We start from the raw sequence: 21002 nt of genomic DNA, 5'->3' as shown, positions 1-21002 counted from the left end.
CTTTATCTTTTATTTAGCTACGTTCAATTGTATTCTTCATACTATAAAATAATATAAAATAATGCCACGGAATTCTAGGCAAATATTGTCTGCTAAATGAACTAGTGTAGAGCCATATGGCATAGCCAGATCAGGGCCTAACATAAGGACAAGTTTTCTTCATATCATGTTTCTTTTGACCCGTCTAAAATAAATAATGGATTTATTGTGATGGTGTAGGCTATATACATGTATTTATTAAACTTGCAGCTGTTCCAATGGTCTACATCAGTGGCTTGTATGCTACGCGTGGAAGCCAGGCGATGCTAAATGTGTTTATGTTAATTAACGGTCAATTACCGTGAGACCGGCAGTTATTTGCTTGACCATCCCCGGCTGACAAAATGTCATGACCTCCACAGCTCTAGTCAGATGTGGCATTTGACAATGTCAGTGTTTTTTTTGTTTTTTTCTACAAAGCCAAAAAACGAATTATGAAAAGAACAAAACTGCTATATTACAATGGTGCATGTATCATGTAATTTATGTCATATTGCTTGCAGCTGTATGTATGTGAATTTAGGATACCAATGAAACATCACTACTACGATCTGCTCTGAACAAGTATCCCTCACCTGCTATCTTGGTGGCGATGCGGGTGGTTACAGGGGGTCCAAAGCCTTTGTTGGTGCTGGCTTTGAGGGTGAAGAAGTAGGTGGTGCCCGGGTAGAGCCCCACGAACAGGTGTTGGGTCTCGTTGCGTAACTTGAACACCCTGCCACGCTGGGTGGTCAGGTCTGCACTGGGGTCCAAGGAGCTCAGAGCCTTATAGGTGATCTGTAAGAGCAGAGTGAAAAGTGTAACACCATATACTGTATAAACTCCTCAAAAAAAGGAAATGTCCTCTCACTGTCAACTGCATTTATTTTCAGCAAACTTAACATGTGTAAATATTTGTATGAACATAACAAGATTTAAAGAATTAGACCAACTAAACAAGGTCCACAGACATGTGACTAACAGAAATTGAATAATGTGTCCCTGAACAAAAGGGGGGAATCAAAATCAAGACTAACAGTTGGTATCTGGCGTGGCCACCAGCTGCATTAAGTACTGCAGTGCATCTCCTCCTCATGGACTGCACCAGATTTGCCAGTTCTTGCTGTGAGATGTTACCCTACTCTTCCACCAAGGCACCTGCAAGTTCCCGGACATTTCTGGGGGGAATGGCCCTAGCCCTACGCCCTACGCCCTCCGATCCAACAGGTCCCAGATGTGCTCAATGGGATTGAGATCCGGGCTCTTCGCTGAACACTGACATTCCTGTCTTGCAGGAAATCACGCACAGAACGAGCAGTATGGCTGGTGGCATTGTCATGCTGGAGGGTCATGTCAGGATGAGCCTGCAGGAAGGGTACCACATAAGGGAGGAGGATGTCTTCCCTATAACGCACAGTGTTGAGATTGACAACAAGCTCAGTCCGATGATGCAGACACACCGCCCCAGACCATGACGGACCCTCCACCTCAACCTCCAAATCGATCCCGCTCCAGAGTACAGGCCTCAGTGTAATGCTCATTCTTTCGACGATAAACGCAAATCTGACCATCACCCTTGTTGAGACAAAACCCGCGACTCGTCAGTGAAGAGCACTTTTTGACAGTCCAGTCTGATCCAGCGACGGTGGGTTTGTGCCCATAGGCGACATTGTTGCCGGTGATGTCTGGCGAGGACCTGTCTTACAACAGTTACACAAGCCCTCAGTCCAGCCTCTCTCAGCCTATTGCGGACAGTCTGAGCACTGATGGAGGGATTGTGCATTCCTGGTGTAACTCGGGCAGTTGTTGTTGCCATCCTGTACCTGTCCGCAGGTGTGATGTTCGGATGTACTGATCCTGTGCAGGTTTCGTTACACGTGGTCTGCCACTGCAAGGACGATCAGCTGTCCGTCCTGTCTCCCTATAGCGCTGTCTTAGGCGTCTCACTATACGGACATTGCAATTTATAGCCCTGGCCACATCTGCAGTACTTATGCCTCCTTGCAGCATGCCTAAGACACGTTTATGCAGATGAGCAGGGACCCTGGGCATCTTTCTTTTGTTTTTTTCAGAGTGAGTAGAAAGGCCTTTTTAGTGTCCTAAGTTTTCATAACTGTGACCTTAATTGCCTACCGTCTGTATGCTGTTAGTTTCTTAACCTCCATTCCACAGGTGCATGTTCATTAATTGTTCATGTTCTTTTGTTGTTTTATTTAACCTTTATTCATACAGGTTTTTCTCAATGAGATAACATCTTTTCCAAGAGAGACTTGGTCCAATAGCAGCAGGGGGAACAACGTTTAAGACAAAACAACTTACATACAATAACCCAACATTAAATAAAACTATAAACACAAGTGATACATCCTAGACGTCGAGTTATCAGCTGCAACTGTAAACGTACGTGTCCTAGGAAAGGACAGACAATCTCCTAAGAATGACAAGGTACTTCAACTTATCCGTTGTACAGCACTACGACCAGAAAGATTCTTCAAAGAACAATGGGGATCTATGCTGGGCAAACCAGTCTTCCATCTTCGACAGATCTATCGAAGCACAGCTCAGAGTAAATATATATCTTGCATTTTCTTTTTCCGAATGGGCAGTTATTAGAATGCATAAGACTCTGTGTTTACGGTAAAATAGCTTCTCAAGGTCCGATAGAGACCCAATTCCTTCGTCTCTCAGCCTTCCCGTTCTTTCATTCAAACCCAAACCCCTTCCTTTGTGTAACCAGCCGTCATATTGGGTTAGTCATCTAGGGACTTTCCCTGACATGACTATAAATCAATGTCTGATCTATCCTGTGTATATACACATGTATTTCTGTGTGATTATTTAGGTATTTAGTAAATAAATAATTAAGCTAATTTGTGTATTGCTCAAAACTTGTTAGCCATGGCTCATGCAGATAACCAAGTACTTTATGACAATCAGAATGAGACTCAATAAGATGATGATTAATAATTGACTGCTATTAATATAAAAGATCTTCAGAAGACAGCAACTCTATAAACACTATTCCGTGGTGCCCCGAGTTATTAATTAGTTAATTGTTGCATGGTTTAATTCTATCACAATCAATTGAATGTTAGGTAATCAATTTGATACAATTGACTGATTAAATTATATGACAGGCTGAGACATGACAACTGTTTTATATAGAAACATGTGAACCTTCAAGCTACTTTTTCCAGTATTTCTGGTACCAATGCCAAAAATAGTATTCAATTTAAGGTATTATTGTTATGAACAAAACACAATACTGTCATTTTCAGGCATATGCAATGCTTTGCAATAGTAAAGAAGAACAGAACGGTATTGTCAGTTCTGTTGGTCCCACCAGTACATTTCCGGCTGCATTTGAATTAGCTACACACTGCTGTGTGCCACAGCCATGAAATATTGGCAATGCATTACAACAGAAATATTGACTGTGTCGAAACAAACAGAAAGGGCTTCCATAGCCACAAACGTCCAAACTCATGTTCTGCATTTGTTTTGTTATTTTTGCCGGAGATTGATGTTTCTGTAAATTGATGTGTACAGGGTTGGGGGCAATCAAAACATTTTAGGCTGACGTTTCACAGCTCACAACTCCATTAGAAGAATTCAAATCAAACCAATTGACAGCTCAGTGCCTGCTGGCAGCTAGGCCAGTCTCTGCTTGAAAGGATTTCATGGTTAAGTGCTAGATCCGGCATGGCCCCTAGACCATGCTGCACTGACCACAGGCAAAGAAACAGTAGGGGCAATCCAAGCCACCACTTAAAATACAATTTTAGCTGAAAGTAAAAAAAACGAAAATATGATAAAAATAAGGAAAAAAGTAGTGGGGGAAAAAAAGCCTCAGCCACCTCAGGGCAGCTGCATCCTAGGTCGTGAGGAAGTGTGTCCTAGATCAGCTTTTTTCAAACTTGTCATTGGGGACCCCCAGACAAAGCTGGGCCAAAATGATGTAAGGTGAATATAGGTCGGGAGTGGTATAGACTTGGGCGTGTGATTGGTGGATGGTTGGCTGTGTGAGACAGTGAGACAGAGTGAGTCAGACATCATCCAGCCACCGATAAAGAGTTGGAAAGGAACTAAAACTGAAACAAATGGAGCCTTCCTGTAGACATGGAAGATTCTGGTCATTTCTTAATTCCTTTCCTAGCTGTTATTCATGTAATTTTGGTTGGGTTAAGTGGTTCACAACACTTTTACCAATTGTTTAATCATTCAACTTTGCAAGGCATCCGTTTGAGGTGACAAGCATCCATTATTCAGTGCATGGCAAAAGAGATAGCAAAATACATTGTTACTTTTTGTTGTGCTCAATGTTGGTCCATGCTGACACAATGGCATCACGCACTTGCTGCAGATTGGATGGCGGTAGATTCAGGCGGAGGTGTTGCTAACATTTATGATAGCACATTTCAATTTATCCCCCCCAAAAATGACGTTTTCGTCTTTTGAGCTTTTTGTCATCAAATCTATGCAGTCTACTCAATCCCTTTTTATAGCTATTGTCCTGGGCCATATACAGCTTTCCTCACTGAGTTCCCTGAATTCCTATCGGACCTTGTAGTCATGGCAGATAACATTCACATTTTTGGTGACTTGAATATTCACATGGAAAATTCCACAGACCCACTCCAAAAGGATTTCAGAGCCATCATCGGCTCAGTGGGTTCTGTCCAACATGTCTCCGGACCTACTCACTGCCACAGTCATACTCTGGACCTAGTTTTGTCCCGTGGAATAAATGTTGTGGATCTTAATGTTTTTCCTCATAATCCTTGACTATCGGACCACCATTTTATTACGTTTGCAATTGCAACAAATAATCTGCTCAGACCACAAACAAGGAGCATCAAAAGTCGTGCTATAAATTCACAGACAACACAAAGATTCCTTGCTGCCTTTCCAGACTCCCTCTGCCTAGCCAAGGATGTTAGAGGACTAAAATCAGTTAACCACCTAACTGAGGAACTCAATTGAACCTTGCGCAATACCCTAGATGCAGTTGAACCCCTAAAAACTAAAAACATTTCTCATAAGAATCTAGCTCCCTGGTATACAGAAAATACCCGAGCTCTGAAGCAAGCTTCCAGAAAATTGGAAAATAAATGGCTCCACAACAAACTGGAAGTCTTACGACTAGCTTGCAAAGACAGTACCGTGCATTATCGAAGAGCCCTCACTGCTGCTCGATCATCCTATTTTCCAACTGAATTGAGGAAAATAAGAACAAACCTAAACTTATTTTTGAAACTGTTGCAAAGCTAACTAAAAAGCAGCATTCCCCAAGAGAGGATGGCTTTCACTTTCAGCAGTGATAAATTCATGAACTTCTTTGAGGAAAAGATCATGATCATTAGAAAGCAAATCACGGACTCCTCTTTAAATCTGCGTATTCCTCCAAAGCTCAGTTGTCCTGAGTCTGCACAACTCTGTCAGGCCCTAGGATCAAGTTTTTTAGTAATATATCTCAACACATTGATGAAAATAATCATGGCCCCTAAAATGTCAAGCTGCATACTGGACCCTATTCCAACTAAAATACTGAAAGAGCTGCTTCCTGTGCTTGGCCATCCTATGTTGAACATAATTAACAGCTCCTTATCCACCGGATGTGTACCAAACTCACTAAAAGTGGCAGTAATAAAGCCTCTCTTAAAAAGCCAAACCTTGACCCGAATCTCCAATTCTTCTCAAACATTTTAGAAAAAGCTGTTGTGCAGCAACTCAATGCCCTCCTGAAGACAAACAATGTATATGAAATGCATCAGTCTGGTTTAAGACCACATCATAGCACTGAGACTGCATGTGTGAAGGTGGCAAATTACCTTTTAATGGTGTCAGACCGAGGCTCTGCATCTGACCTCATGCTCCTAGACCTTGGAGCTGCTTTTGACACCATCAATCACCACATTCTTTTGGAGACATTGGAAACCCAAATGGGTCTACACGGACAAGTTCTAGCCTGGTTTATCTCTGTGGATGGATTATCCTCTGACAAATCAACTGTGAAGTTCAGTGTTCTTCAAGGCTCCGTCTTAGGACCACTATTGTTTTCACTATTTACACTGCTCAAAAAAAGAAAGGGAACACTAAAATAACACATCCTAGATCTGAATGAATTAAATATTCTTATTAAATACTTTTTTCTTTACATAGTTGAATGTGCTGACAACAAAATCACACAAAAATATCAATAAAAATCAAATTTATCAACCCATGAAGGTCTGGATTTGGAATCACACTCAAAATTAAAGTGGAAAACCACACTACAGGCTGATCCAACTTTGATGTAATGTACTTAAAACAAGTCAAAATGAGGCTCAGTAGTGTGTGTGGCCTCCACGTGCCTGTATGACCTCCCTACAACGCCTGGGCATGCTCCTGATGAGGTGGCGGATGGTCTCCTGAGGGATCTCCTCCCAGACCTGGACTAAAGCATCCGCCAACTCCTGGACAGTCTGTGGTGAAACGTGGCGTTGGTGGATGGAGCGAGACATGATGTCCCAGATGTGCTCAATTGGATTCAGGTCTGGGGAACGGGCGGGCCAGTCCATACCATTAATGCCTTCCTCTTGCAGGAACTGCTGACACACTCCAGCCACATGAGGTCTAGCATTGTCTTGCATTAGGAGGAACCCAGTGCCAACCGCACCAGCATATGGTCTCACAAGGGGTCTGAGGATCTCATCTCGGTACCTAATGGCAGTCAGGCTACCTCTGGCGAGCACATGGAGGGCTGTGCGGCCCCCGAAAGAAATGCCACCCCACACCATGACTGACCCACCGCCAAACCGGTCATGCTGGAGGATGTTGCAGGCAGCAGAACGTTCTCCACGGCGTCTCCAGACTCTGTCATGTCTGTCACATGTGCTCAGTGTGAACCTGTTTTCATCTGTGAAGAGCACAGGGCGCCAGTGGCGAATTTGCCAATCTTGGTGTTCTCTGGCAAATGCCAAACGTCCTGCGCGGTGTTGGGCTGTAAGCTCAACCCCCACCTGTGAACGTCGGGCCCTCATACCACCCTCATGGAGTCTGTTTCTGACCGTTTGAGTAGACACATGCACATTTGTGGCCTGCTGGAGGTCATTTTGCAGTGCTCCTCCTGCTCCTCCTTGCACAAAGGCGGAGGTAGCGGTCCTGCTGCTGGGTTGTTGCCCTCCTATGGCCTCTTCCACGTCTCCATGTACTGGCCTGTCTCCTGGTAGCACCTCTGGACACTACGCTGACAGACACAGCAAACCTTCTTGCCACAGCTCGCATTGATGTGCCATCCTGGATGAGCTGCACTACCTGAGCCACTTGTGTGGGTTGTAGACTCCGTCTCATGCTACCACAAGAGTGAAAGCACCGCCAGCATTCAAAAGTGACAAAAACATCAGCCAGGAAGCATAGGAACTGAGAAGTGGTCTGTGGTCACCACCTGCAGAACCAATCCTTGATTGGGGGTGTCTTGCTAATTGCCTATAATTTCCACCTGTTGTCTATTTCATTTGCACAACAGCATATGAAATGTATTGTCAATCAGTGTTGCTTCCTAAGTGGACAGTTTGATTTCACAGAAGTGTGATTGACTTGGAGTTACATTGTGTTGTTTAAGTGTTCCCTTTATTTTTTTGAGCAGTGTATTTTACCTCTTAATGATGTCATTCGGAAACATCATGTTAACTTTCACTGCTATGCGTATGACACACAGCTGTACATTTCAATGAAACATGGTGAAGCCCCAAAATTGCCCTCCCTGGAAGTCTGTTTCAGACATAAGGATGGCTGCAAATTCTCTACTTTTAAACTTGGACAAAACATAGATGCTTATTTTAGGTCACAAGAAACAAAGAGATCTTCTGTTGAATCTGACAATTAATCTTGATGGTTCTACAGTAGTCTCAAATAAAACTGTGAACCTGATCTCTCTTTTGACAAACATATCAAGACTGTTTCAAGGACAGCTTTTTTCCATCTACATAACATTGCAAAAATCAGAAACCCCTCCTGTCTCAGCTTCCAGTATTTATGCTGCAGTAGTTTATGTGTCGGGGGGCTAGGGTCAGTCTGTTATATCTGGAGTATTTCTCCTGTCTTATCCGGTGTCCTGTGTGATTTTAAGTATGCTCTCTCTAATTCACTCTCTCTTTCTCTCTCTCTGAGGACCTGAGCCCTAGGACCATGCCTCAGGACTACCTGGCCTGATGACTCCTTGCTGTCCCCAGTCCACCTGGCCGTGCTGCTGCTCCAGTTTCAACTGTTCAGTCTGCGCGGTATGGAACCCTAACCTGTTCACCGGACGTGCTACCTGTCCCAGACCTGCTGTTTTCAACTCTCTAGAGACAGCAGGAGCGGTAGAGATACCCTGAATGATCGGCTATGAAAAGCCAACTGTCATTTACTCCTGAGGTGCTGACCAGTTGCACCTTTGACAACCACTGTGTCATGACATTGCCCTCTTTGGGTACAACGAGCACCATCCCCCCCTCTCTCTTCCCCCTACACCAGGCTCTGTAAGGCAGGTCATAAATTCCTGGAGGAGATTCTTCCTCATGGCCAGACATTTATAGAGAGACAGTGAGTTTTCATAGAGAGAACAAGGGAACTTCTTCCACCTCACAGAACTTGAGAACTGAACAATATTAATGTTCTGGAGAATATATAAATGGTCAGTGAAGTAGCCAGCTATGAACTGGTCCATTTGGTACAATTTTGTGAAACTCATGAGAGACAATATAGCCACATTACCATAACTCTGTTTATACAAGAGTCTCAGTTGTGAAGCTTCCATCTAATTGTTGTATAAAATGAATGAGTAAAGATGAAACTATTTGTGAAATTATGTAATGTGATTTTAAACTGTTCAATGAATAAACTCCAATTCCATTTAGAGTTTAACTAAATCATAGGCCCGCCCCATGAGCACAGACATTAATCTGGCGTCGTGGGACAGCCCCTTTCTGCTCTTCCGAATATAACCCCCACCTTGGGAATTTATCTTCAAGACCATGCTTCTCTCAATTACGAGAGGGCTAAGGTTTGAGTAGAGACCAGCTTACCTCGATAACCACGGGAGGGCTAATGTTTCAGATGATTGCTGAATTATTAACCATACCACGTGGTTAAACTCTGAGACTATCGAACCGACAGAATAAGAACAAATCTTTGATACTAATTACTAGTCTGCAGCTAGGAATTCGGTATCATTGAACGCGAAGACCGACAACTGCTGAAGAATCTATCCTATAACATCATTGATGAATGTTACTCTGAACCAATCATTCTAAACACGGCAGAGAGAGAGGGAGGGCAAACTCTCCAACAGAAACAAACCTTCCAACAGAGATAACGACGACACCCTGAGCGTAAATATATATATTGATTGCAAATATTCCCGAATGAGTGAGCGTTCATGTGCAAAGGATTAGCATTTCAATTGTTATTGTCAATTGTTATAATTGTCTTATCTCAGTCAACCCCCACTATGGAAACTCCGCTATCATTTCCTTGTAACCATATCTACTTGTTTGTTTGTGTGCATTTCTGGGAGTGATTATTTAGTTAGTAAATCAATTATTTAAGACAATTGATGTTTGGATGACTCATAGTGAAGACTGGTTTTGTGCAGATAACCAACAATTTATGGAATGAGACTAACGTGAGGTAATTTATTAATTAGAAGATTAATTGATCAGATATTAAAATACCTGAAAGTTATATTAGGAAAATTATAACTTTGTAATCTGAATATTTCCTTGGTGCCCTGACTTCCTAATTAATTACAGTTACATGATTAAGTTAGTTTAATCATGTAATAATAATTACAGAGATTTTATTTGATAAAAATAAGTCTTCAATTTAATGACGCCAAAGACACGACAACTGTGATTATTATTATTTGAGCCTGCTGGTCATCAATGAACATTGGAACATCTGGGCCATGCTCTGTTATAATCTCCACCTGAACAGCCAGAAGAAGACTGGCCACCCCTCATAGCCTGGTTCCTCTCTAGGTTTCTTCCTAGGTTCTGGCCATTCTAGGGAGTTTTTCCTAGTCACCGTGCTTCCACATCTGCACTGCTTGCTGTTTGGAGTTTTAGGCTGGGTTACTGTACAACACTTTGTGACATCAGCTGATGTAAGAAGGGCTTTATAAATACATGTGATTGATTGATGCTGCGAACAGCCCATTCCATCTCATCCCAAAGATGCTATATTGGGTTTTGTCAGCATCAATGTTCAGATACTCTGTGGGGTTCAATCGTTGCTCATTTGTTATCAAGGGACCTAACGTGTGCAGGAAAATATTCCCCACACCAGTATGCCGCCAGCCTGTACCGTTGACACCAGGCATAATGGGTCCCTGGACTCCTGCTGCTTACGTAAAATCCTGAATCTGCCATTAGCATGACGCAACAGGAACCGGGATTGATTGGACCAGGCAATGTTTTTCCACTCCTCAATTGTCCAGTGTTGGTGATCCATCTCCTGTCTCAACGATAAGTTGAGAGGCTTCTTCGTGCAACGGAGCCACTTCTTCTTGTTTTAAGCTGATAGGAGTGGATCCCGGTGTGGTCATCTGGTGCAAAATAAGTTGTGTGTTCAATAAGTTGTGTGTTCTGAGATACTGTTCTGCACACCACTGCTGTACTGTGCCGTATATCCTAGCAACAGGACATTAAAAACTGCAACATCTTATGTTTTACTGAGTTGTGGCTAAACAACGACATGAATAACATACAGCGGGTGGGTTTTAAGCTTTTTTGGCAGGGTTGAACAGCAGCCTCTCATAAGACAAGGGGTGACGGTATATGTATATCTGTAAACAGCTGGTGCACGAAATCAAAGGAAGACTCAACGTTTTGCTCACCTGAGGTAGAGTAGCTCATGATAAGCTGTAGACCACACTATTTATCAAGAGAGTTTTCATCTGTATCTTTCGTAGCTGTCTACATACAGCCACAAACCGATGCACTAAGACCGCACTCAATGAGGTTTATCCAGCCATAAGCAAACAGGAAACCGCTCATCCAGAGGCGGCGCTCCTAGTGGCCGGGGACTTTATTGCAGGGAAACTTAAATCCGTTTTACCTCATTTCTACCAGCATGTTAAATGTGCAACCAGAGGGAAAAAAAACTCTAGACCACCTTTACGCCACAGACAGAGACGCACACAAAGCTCTCCCTCGCCCTTCATTTGGCAAATATGACCATAATTCTATTTCCCTGATTCCTGCTTACAAGCACAAACTAATGCAGGAAGCACCAGTGACTTGGTCAATAAAAAAGTGGTCAGATGAAGTAGATGCTAAGCTACAGGACTGTTTTGCTAGCACAGACTAGAATATGTTCCCGGGATTCTTCCGATGGCTTTGAAGAGTACACCACATCAGTCACTGGTTTCATCAATAAGTGCATCCATGACGTCGTCCCCACAGTGACCGTACGTACATACCCCAACCAGAAGCCATGAATTACAGGCAACATCCACACTGAGCTAAAGGGTAGAGCTGCCGCTTTCCAGGAGCGGGACTCTAATCAGGAAGTTTATAAGAAATCCCGCTATGCCCCCCGACGAACCATCAAACAGGCAAACCGTCAATACAGGACTAAGATGGAATCATACTACACCGGCTCCGATGCTCGTCGGATGTGGCAGGGCTTGCAAACTATTACAGACTACAAAGGGAAGCACAGCCGAGAGCTGCCCAGTGACACAAGCTAAATTACTTCTACACTCGCTTCGAGGAAATTAACACTGAAGCTTGTATAAGAGCAATTTTGCACGCCCAATATTTCAGTTTTTGATTTGTTAAAAAAGTTTGAAATATCCAATAAATGTCGTTCCACTTCATGATTGTGTCCCACTTGTTGTTGATTCTTCACAAAAAAATACAGTTTTATATCTTTATGTTTGAAGCCTGAAATGTGGCAAAAGGTCGCAAAGTTCAAGGGGGCCGAATACTTTCGCAAGGCACTGTACATATGAACTCAATTACCTCGACTAACCCGTAAACCCACACATTGACTCTGTACCGGTACCCCCTCTATATACTGTAGCCTTGCTATTGTTATTTTACTGCTGCTGTATAATTATTTATTACTTCTTATTTTCAATTATGTATTTTTTACTTAACATTTTTTTCTTCTTAACTTCTAAAGCATTGTTGGTTAAGGGCCTGTAAGTAAGCATTTCACTGTTGTGTTCTGATGCATATGACTAATTTTATTTGATTTATTTATCTGTTTCTGGCACGCCTGTTAGCTTGCACAATTCTTGCCATTCTCCTTTGACCTCTCTCATCAACAAGCTGTTTTTGCCCACATGACTGCTGCTGACTAGATGTTTTTTGTTTGTCACAACATTCTCAGTGTCATGACGCTGGACTGGGGGTAGGTTTATAACAGTCATAAATACCTCTTCCCCCCTTTTTCCACTCTCTACCCTACCTATGGGAAATTTGAAAACCCCTTGGTTAACATAGAGATTCTGGGAACATCAGAAGGTGGGGGGAAATTAACTATATTCTGGTAATCCGACCAATTGAACATATGCGGTGGTACTTAATGAATATGATGTCAGTTCAGTTGTCATCTGAGACATTCTCATCAATGATAAGATGACAAACTCTACAGCGCAAAGTCTGCACATTGTAGTTATCGGATTCACATGGAATTGTTGTTCAGTTTAAATGTTTGAATATAAAATTATTGGTGAAGAGATTAAATGTAATTTTAGCTTCCAAATGAGAGATTTGGGTTTTCATAAGGTTAGGGCTCTGCTCAATCAGTGGCCCGCCCTGTGAAGGGACATGAGTTATAAAACTTTTCAAACACGCCCTCCTCTCCCTTCCTATATAAAGCCTTGACGACAATATAATCTCCTGTTCCAAGTACATGAGGTCTGCAGCCTCTGCGTTAAAAGGACTAACATGTCAACTACAGAACTAAGCCAACCTCAGTGTGAGCTTTGGTTGTGAATGGAATTAACTTTGAACTCTTATTCACTACAGAAGTGATACCTCCTAGCGGTAATTTAGAATGCATAAGATACTGTATTTACGATAGCACAGCTTCTCCCTTTGTCCCTCAGTCTTCCCGCTCTTTCACTCAAACCCAGCCCCTTTTCTTTTGTGTAACCAGCTGTCATATCTGTTCCGCCCGCTAGGGACGTTTTCCTTTGACGTAATCTGTAATCAAGGTATGATTACTTCTTTGTATATGTAATTCTGTGTGATTAGTTAGGTATTTAGTAAATAAATAATTAACCCCCATTTTGTGTTGCTGATTCAACTTGTTAGCCAGGGTTTGTGAATATAACCAAGAATTTACAACTTTCAGATGAGACTGAATTAAGGTGATGATTAATATTGACTGCTATTGATGTAAAATATTACTAGGTCTTTAAGAGTTTATTCGGAAGATAACAGCTCTATAAATATTATTTAGTGATGCCCGACTCTCTAGTTAATCACATTTACATGATTAGCTCAATCAGGTAATATTAATTCAGGAGAAATAATTTTATAGAATAGCATGTCATATCACTTAATCCGGCATAGCCAAAGACACGACATATGTAAACCTTCAACACTGTTGTGCTGAAAAGCCCAGGAGGATTCCATTTCTGAGATACTGGATCCAGCACGCCTGGTATTGACGATCATACCACGCTCAAAGTCGCTTAGATCACTCGTTTTGCCCATTTTAACATTCAATGGAACAGTACCTGAATGCTCATAATATAATAGCTGAAATCAATATTTATTAAATGGGGACTCTTGCTCAGACTTACTCAGATAATTACTCAGAATGTTATCCCAAAATAATTTGTTTGTATGTGAACACGTATTGCTCTCCTTCTCCTTGGTTGATATACTCACCAGGGAGGCATCATAAAGCAGAGGTAGTTTATTGCCCCATGAAACAGCAGGCGCACTGAGGCACTGCACTGTGGGTAATGGAGAGACTACATCTGTAGGATAACTCATCGTTGAGACGAGAGATGAATGCCAGTTAAGGACGCTGTACCAAAACAGCAGCACACAAAAATAAAAGCAAAAGCAAAAGACGCGGGCCAATGTGTATATCTGCTTCAAAACCCACACAATCTATGAAAAGTCTGCAAAGTACCATGGCAACAATGGCCTGAGTCGCTGTATCGATCTATACATTTTTTCACAGCAAAGTTTTGGACAGTTTCGAAAGCCACACGGCAATCAACAGTCTTGCATTATCCATTCATATCCATTCAGTTGTAAGCTTTTTCAGTTTCACATCAGATACAAATCAAGAGGGAATGATGCTGATGTGCGAATGAGAGCCTACAATGGGGCGAGAAAATGATAGGTCTATATAATATAAAAATAATAAAATATCATCGCAGCGCTAGCTGTGCCACCAGAGACTCTGGGTTCGTGCCCAGGCTCTGTCGCAGCCAGCCGCGACCGGGAGGTCCGTGGGGCGACGCACAATTGGCCTAGTGTCGTCCGGGTTAGGGAGGGTTTGGCCGGTAGAGATATCCTTGTCTCATCGCACACCAGCGACTCCTGTGGCGGGCCGGGCGCAGTGCACGCTAACCAAGGTCGCCAGGTGCACGGTGTTTCCTCCGACACATTTGTGTGGTTGGCTTCCGGGTTGGATGAACGCTGTGTTAAGAAGCAGTGTGGCTTGGTTGGGTTGTGTTTCGGAGGACGCATGGCTTTCGACCTGCGTCTCTCCCGAGCCCGTACGGGAGTTGTAGCGATGAGACAAGATAGTAATTACTAACAATTGGATACCATGAAATTGGTGAGAAAAGGGGGTAAAATTGTAAATAATAATAATAAAAATAAATAAATAATAATTATACTATTAAAATATGCCATTTAGGAGACACATTTATCCAGAGTGACATTTCATGAGTGCATACATTTTTAGGTTGTGTATGTGATCCCTGCAGGAATTGAACTGCCTGGGCACGTGATCAGTGGAGTTGGCTTCCTGGCTGCATTAGGGGCAGGCGACACGGCTGCTATATGGCTGCCAGCTCGGGGCATGGGACCTAATCCACTCCACTCAGGCCATTAGCGAACTGGTAAATGCAGGCCAGGCCTGTAATTGAGTTTAACGAGTATTAAGTGGCTTCGCTTGCACATCCATCGCTCCCTGGGAATCAGGGACACATGGGGTACCGCTTGTAACATGTTATATGTTCTGAAACAGATGAATTATTTGTGGCATGGAATTAATCAATTGCACAACATATAACATGTACAAATAACACCTTATATGGAGAGAGGGTATGTGGGGTTGACTGGACTGTTGGATGGTCTACTGGATACAAGCTCCAAAAATCGTACAGGAGAGACTTGGATGTAACAGCGGTCCTACTAGGGAAAGATGTAAAGGGAGGGAATGTATTGACGCCCGACGTCCTTTGAGAACTGTCACAAAGTGATGCGAGACAAAGGAAGACTGTGTTCATTTGGGCACCGAATGTTTTTGTTTTTATGTACAGTTTCCAGCATTGTCATTTCATGCCTCTGCTATCAGGCCCTCTGAGCTGTCAGATATTGTGTAGAAATGGTGCTGAATATCAAGAGACAGCAGAGAAGCTGTCATGTGACGAATGCTACGTACACAGTTAGCTTAGAATAGACAGCAGTAGAAATTGCAATTCACAATCAACTGTATTATGCGTCAGTTATGTAATTTGTCCATGAGATGGGAGAGATAGACCACAAATACCAAGAAAAATCTAATTTGAATACCTCGGATATACAGTGCATTCAGGAAAGTATTAAGACCCCTTCCCTTTTTCCACATTTTGTTAGGGTATAGCCTTATTCTAAAATTACTCAATCTACACAGGGTATCATGACAAAGCGAAGACAGGTTTTTAGACATTTTTGCAAATGTATTAAAAATAAAAAACAGAAATACCTTATTTACACAAGTATTCAGACCCTTTGCTATGAGATTTTAAATTGAGCTCAGGTGCATCCTGTTTCCATTGATCATCCTTGAGATGTTTCAACAACTTGATTTGAGTCCACCTGTGGTAAACTCAATTGTTGGATATGATTTAGAAAAGGCACACACCTATCTATATAAGGTCCCAGAGTTGATAGTGAATGTCAGAGGAAAAACCAAGCCATGAGGTCAAAGGAATTGTCTGTAGAGCTCCGAGACAGGATTGTGTCGAGGCACCAATCTGGGGAAGGTTACCAGAAACATTCTGCAGCACACAGTGGCCTCCATCCATTTCTGCAGTGTTGAAGTGTGGTGGTTAATATCTTTAATTTCAAATGAGGAGAGACGAACTTATCACACAAGTGAATGATGTGAGTGCTCTGCAATAACGATTGCTGGTTTACGAACCACCCTTAGATGATTTGTTGAGAGCCCCGAAACAAAGGATACAAATATCTTTTATAGAAAAGATACACCCCCTTAGTCTACATGACAAACAAAATATGTGTGGAATGGGTCACAAGGTTAGGATTTGTATGAAATAAATTAATTATACACAGCAGGCAGTATCTGCTGTAAAGAGTGTTCTTATTGTGTGGAAACCAGGGTCTGGGCCCCAAAACAAGGTTCCCCTCATCATTATCCATACCCGAGCCATCTCCACCCTGGTACCTCCCAGTACACAAACACCAACTCTTGCTACAGAATGCGGTCTTTAGGGTTTATCACCAAAGGCATCGTAAATTCAATCTCAACATTAAGCCCCTAGAGGCCAAACTCAGAAGACTACGCACAGACGAGAGTGTTCTGAGAACACTACTCTATTCCATAAAATAACCATTTGATGCAATAACAGTATAACATAATCTTGTAATTTCGCTCTCACAAAGGTCCCCAAGAACACAGTGGCCTCCATCATTCTTAAATGGAATACGTTTGGAACCACGAAGACTCATCCTAGAGCTAGACACTTGGCCAAACTGAGCAATCGGGAGAGAAGGGCCTTGGTCAGGGAGGTGAACAAGAACCTGATGGTCACTGACAGAGCTACAGAGTCCCTCTGTGGACATGGGAGAACCTTTCAGAAGGACAACCACCTCTGCAGCACTCCACCAATCAGGCCTTTATGGTGGAGTAGCCAGACAGAAACCACTCCTCAGTAAAGGCACATGACAGCCCACTTGGAGATTGCCAAAAGGCACCTGAAGGACTCTCAGACCATGAGAAACAAGATTCTCTGGTCTGATGAAACCAAGATTTAACTGTTTGGCCTGAATACCAACTGTCACATCTGGAGGAAACCTGGCACCATGGTGGTGGGAGCATCATGCTGTGGGCATGTTTTTCAGCGGCAGGGACCGGGAGATTAGTCAGGATCGAGGGAGGGATGAATGGAACAAAGTACAAAGAGATCCTTGATGACAACCTGCTGGGGCGAAGGTTCACCTTCCAACAGGAAAACGGTCCTAAGCACACAGCCAAGACAACGCAGGAGTGGCTTTGGGACAAGTCTCTGAAAGTCCTTGACTGGCCCAGCCAGGGCTCGGACTTGAACCCGATCAAACATCTCTGGAAAGACCTGAAAAGGGCTGTGCAGCAACGCTCCCCATCCAACCTGACAGAGCTTGAGAATATCTGCGGAGAAGGGAGAAACTCCCCAAATACAGGTGTGCCAAGCTTGTAGAATCATACCAAAGAAGACTCAAGGCTGTAATTGCAGCCAAAGGTGCTTCAACAAAGTACTGAGTAAAGGGTCTGAAGACTTATGTAAATGTGATATTTCCATGATTTATTGCTTAGACATTTTTGCTTAGACATTATGGGTTATTATGTGGCGATTGATGAGGGAAAAAAAACTATTTAATACATTTTAGAATAAGGCTGCAATGTAACATTTGGAAAAAGTCAAGGGGTCTGAATACTTTCCGAATGCACTGTATAAAAGCAATTGTTAAATGTACAGTACTGTTGTAAAATATGTACTCTATCCGAATCTCTATCCCTATAAGCACTCCTGATCCCCAGCTAAAACCTTGCACTTGCTGTCTTCACTCCAAACATATTCCCAGCCTCTAGCACAATCCCCTGCATCTCCATCCTCCGTGATTCTATGTCAATAGACACACAGCTACTTGTGTACATGCTGTGATTCTTACAACAAAATACCACATTCCACCTAGATAACATTTAATTGTGTCTGTTGTATCTCTATAAATCTATGTATCTCTATCCTGAAGGTGAGACACAACAAGGGACAGTTGCTACCTCTGCCACTTTACACGTCCCCACAGGCCCCGACGACAGGGAAAAGCAGACTGGGTTGGCTGCGAAGCTCACGAGAGAGAGTCAACCACTCAATTTAGTACATTGCTGACAGACATATAGAAAATAAAATGTTTATCTTCGTGAGGCGCTAACTCGCCCCAATACATCAGGCCATTCACAACAGGTCCTGATTTAGCCCGGTGGCACTCTTCAGAGGTACCATACTGCCATCAGAGGCTGTGGGAGTAATGTGTGCGTTTGTGTGGTCAAAGAGTTGGAAATAGTAGAGCTGAGCACAGCATCATCACAGATCTGAGATTGGCAACTGCATGGGATAATGTGTTTGCAGTTTCTATTAAGGGTGTATTAAGCTATGAGAAAAAAAAGAAAAAAAAATCTAATTCGCCACCTCTGAATACAGACGGTAGCTTTGGTCACTGATCGTCAAAGGTAGAAAAACAAGTTCTATTCCCACAAACTACTTCTGTTTTCAACAAATATCATCAGACACCCAAAAGACTGACAAGGAGTGGGAACATGTTCAACAAAACAGAGATCAACACAAAGCATTCAATTGCTGAAGTATTTTGCATGCAGACAATGCTTGGCGAAAAGTAAGAGGGCACACTCCAGAAAGAAAGCTACCTCAAACAGATTCTTCAGCACTGATTAATGCAAAGTCATTATGAGTCTTCTTTTTTTTCTGTGCAAGTCTTTCATATCTTCCCTTTCTCTTTTTTTGTCAGCAAAGGCAATTAATTTCAGAAAAGCCTTGATGACTTGATAGTACAAAGTTGCTTTGTGAAAAACTGTGAGTGAGAAGCCTGTGTGTGTGTGCGTATGTGTGTGATCAAAAGGCAGAATCCTAATCCTGAACACATCCTCAACCTGGCGCCCGGTGGCGCTCATCTTAGGGGGCCCTGTTTATGTACTCATACAGTATATTAATGTGTGTGTGTGTGTCTGTGTCTGCATCTGTATGTGTATGTGTGATTCAGTGCTTGAACCTTGCCATTACACTTTGCTTGAACCCGCAGTCATGCCACTGCTGTTCTACCATTAGCGTAGCTTAGAAGTCAACCCAGGTCACAGGAACTGACGGTTGCTTATAATACATGTATCAGTCATGGCGCATGTATCTGTATGACATGTCAGCTATCTGGTTTGCATGATGTGAAAAAGTCAGACGGTTGTTTGTAAAAGGACATCAGCATTGCCCATGGTTCATCTGTGAAGTCAAGTCAATGAGAGCTAAGAAAACATGTAAAACGCAATTGCAGTGATGACATTTGAACTTGTATGAATGATAACATAGGTGTTAGCTCCCATTGATCCAGTGACTGGGTTATATGATCATGCTACCTCTCTGACTGGGAGGTAGACCGTAGCGCACTGTAGCACAATGTTACAATATAAATCCAAAGGAATACGAAAACCAGCATTTCTAATTGGATGAGTTAAGACAGCGAGCACCTCTCTGTTTTACTCATTTTCTGAGCGATCTTTCCCATTTCAAAAATAATAAACACGACCCTGGTACTAGAATGGATTACAGACTGTACTTTGATTATTTCTAGTGAGCGGGGATCAGAGCTAGCCTAGCAGGATGGGGGCTAATACTGCTGGGGATCAATATCTCGACCTGCGTTTGATTAGTCAATTGGCAAAGGACTGACAAGGGCACGATCAGTGTCAGGTCCGTAAGCCTCCCTGCAGTAGTCAATATTAGAGGGCCGTGGGCTTACAGCCCAAGCAGGATTTCATTTATTTAAAATACTTCATTAACATATTTAAGTTTACTGCGAAAGTATATTGCGTAAGTATTCACCCCCTTGGCATTTTTCCTATTTTGTTGCCTTACAACCTGGAATTAAAATATATTTTTGGGGGAGTTTGTATAATTTCATTTACACAACATGCCTACCACTTTGAAGATGCAAAATATTTTTTATTGTGAAACAAACAAGAAATAAGACAAAAAACGGAAAACTATAGCGTACATAACTATTCACTCCCCCACAGTCAATACTTTGTAGAGCCACCTTTTGCAGCAATTACAGCTGCAAGTCTCTTGGGGTATGTCTCCATAACCCTGGCACATCTAGCCACTGGGATTTTTGCCCTTTTTTTAAAGCAAAACTGCTCCAGCTCCTTCAAGTTGGATGGGTTCCGCCGGTGTACAGCAATCTTTAAGTCATACCACAGATTCTCAATTGGATTAAGGTCTGTGCTTTGACTAGGCCATTCCAAGACATTTAAATGTTTCCCCTTAATAAACCACTTGAGTGTTGCTTTAGCAGTATGCTTTGGGTCATTGTCCTGCTGCAAGGTGAACCTCCGTCCCAGTCTCAAATCTCTGGGAGACAAACATATTTCCCTCAAGAATTTCCCTGTATTTAGCGCCATCCATCATTCCTTCAATTCTGACCAGTTTCCCAGTCCCTGTCGATGAAAAACATCCTCACAGCATGATGATACCACCACCATGCTTCATTGTGGGGATGTTGTTCTCGGGGTGATGAGAGGTGTTGGGTTTGTGACAGACATAGTGTTTTCCTTGATGGCCAAAAAGCTACATTTTAGTCTCATCTGAGTCTCCCACATGCATTTTAGCAACACCAAATGTTTTTGCTTATTTTGTTCTTTAAGCAATGGGTTTTTTCTGGACACTCTTCTGTAAAGCCCAACTCTGTGAAGTGTACAGTTTAAAGTGGTCCAATGGGCAGATACTCCAATCTCCGCTGTGAAGCTTTGCAGCTCCTTCAGGGTTATCTTTG

General features: G+C 42.6%; 1 protein-coding gene across 7 annotated transcripts in view; it reads right to left on the bottom strand.

Annotated features, from left to right (window-relative positions):
- Positions 1-21002, bottom strand: part of LOC109891034 (receptor-type tyrosine-protein phosphatase T) — a 400507-nt gene that overhangs the window by 128929 nt on the left and 250576 nt on the right. For all 7 annotated transcript variants that reach the window (XM_031827335.1, XM_031827341.1, XM_031827357.1 and 4 more), the window contains exon 10: positions 615-816. In XM_031827335.1, the coding sequence (XP_031683195.1) occupies positions 615-816 (202 nt within the window). The remainder of the gene's footprint in view (positions 1-614; positions 817-21002) is intronic.

The sequence above is a fragment of the Oncorhynchus kisutch genome, linkage group LG1, assembly GCF_002021735.2.
Source record: "Oncorhynchus kisutch isolate 150728-3 linkage group LG1, Okis_V2, whole genome shotgun sequence".
NCBI lineage: Eukaryota > Metazoa > Chordata > Actinopteri > Salmoniformes > Salmonidae > Oncorhynchus > Oncorhynchus kisutch.
The sequence above is the reverse complement of the archived record's forward strand: the minus strand, read 5'-3'. Positions and strand labels throughout refer to the sequence as shown.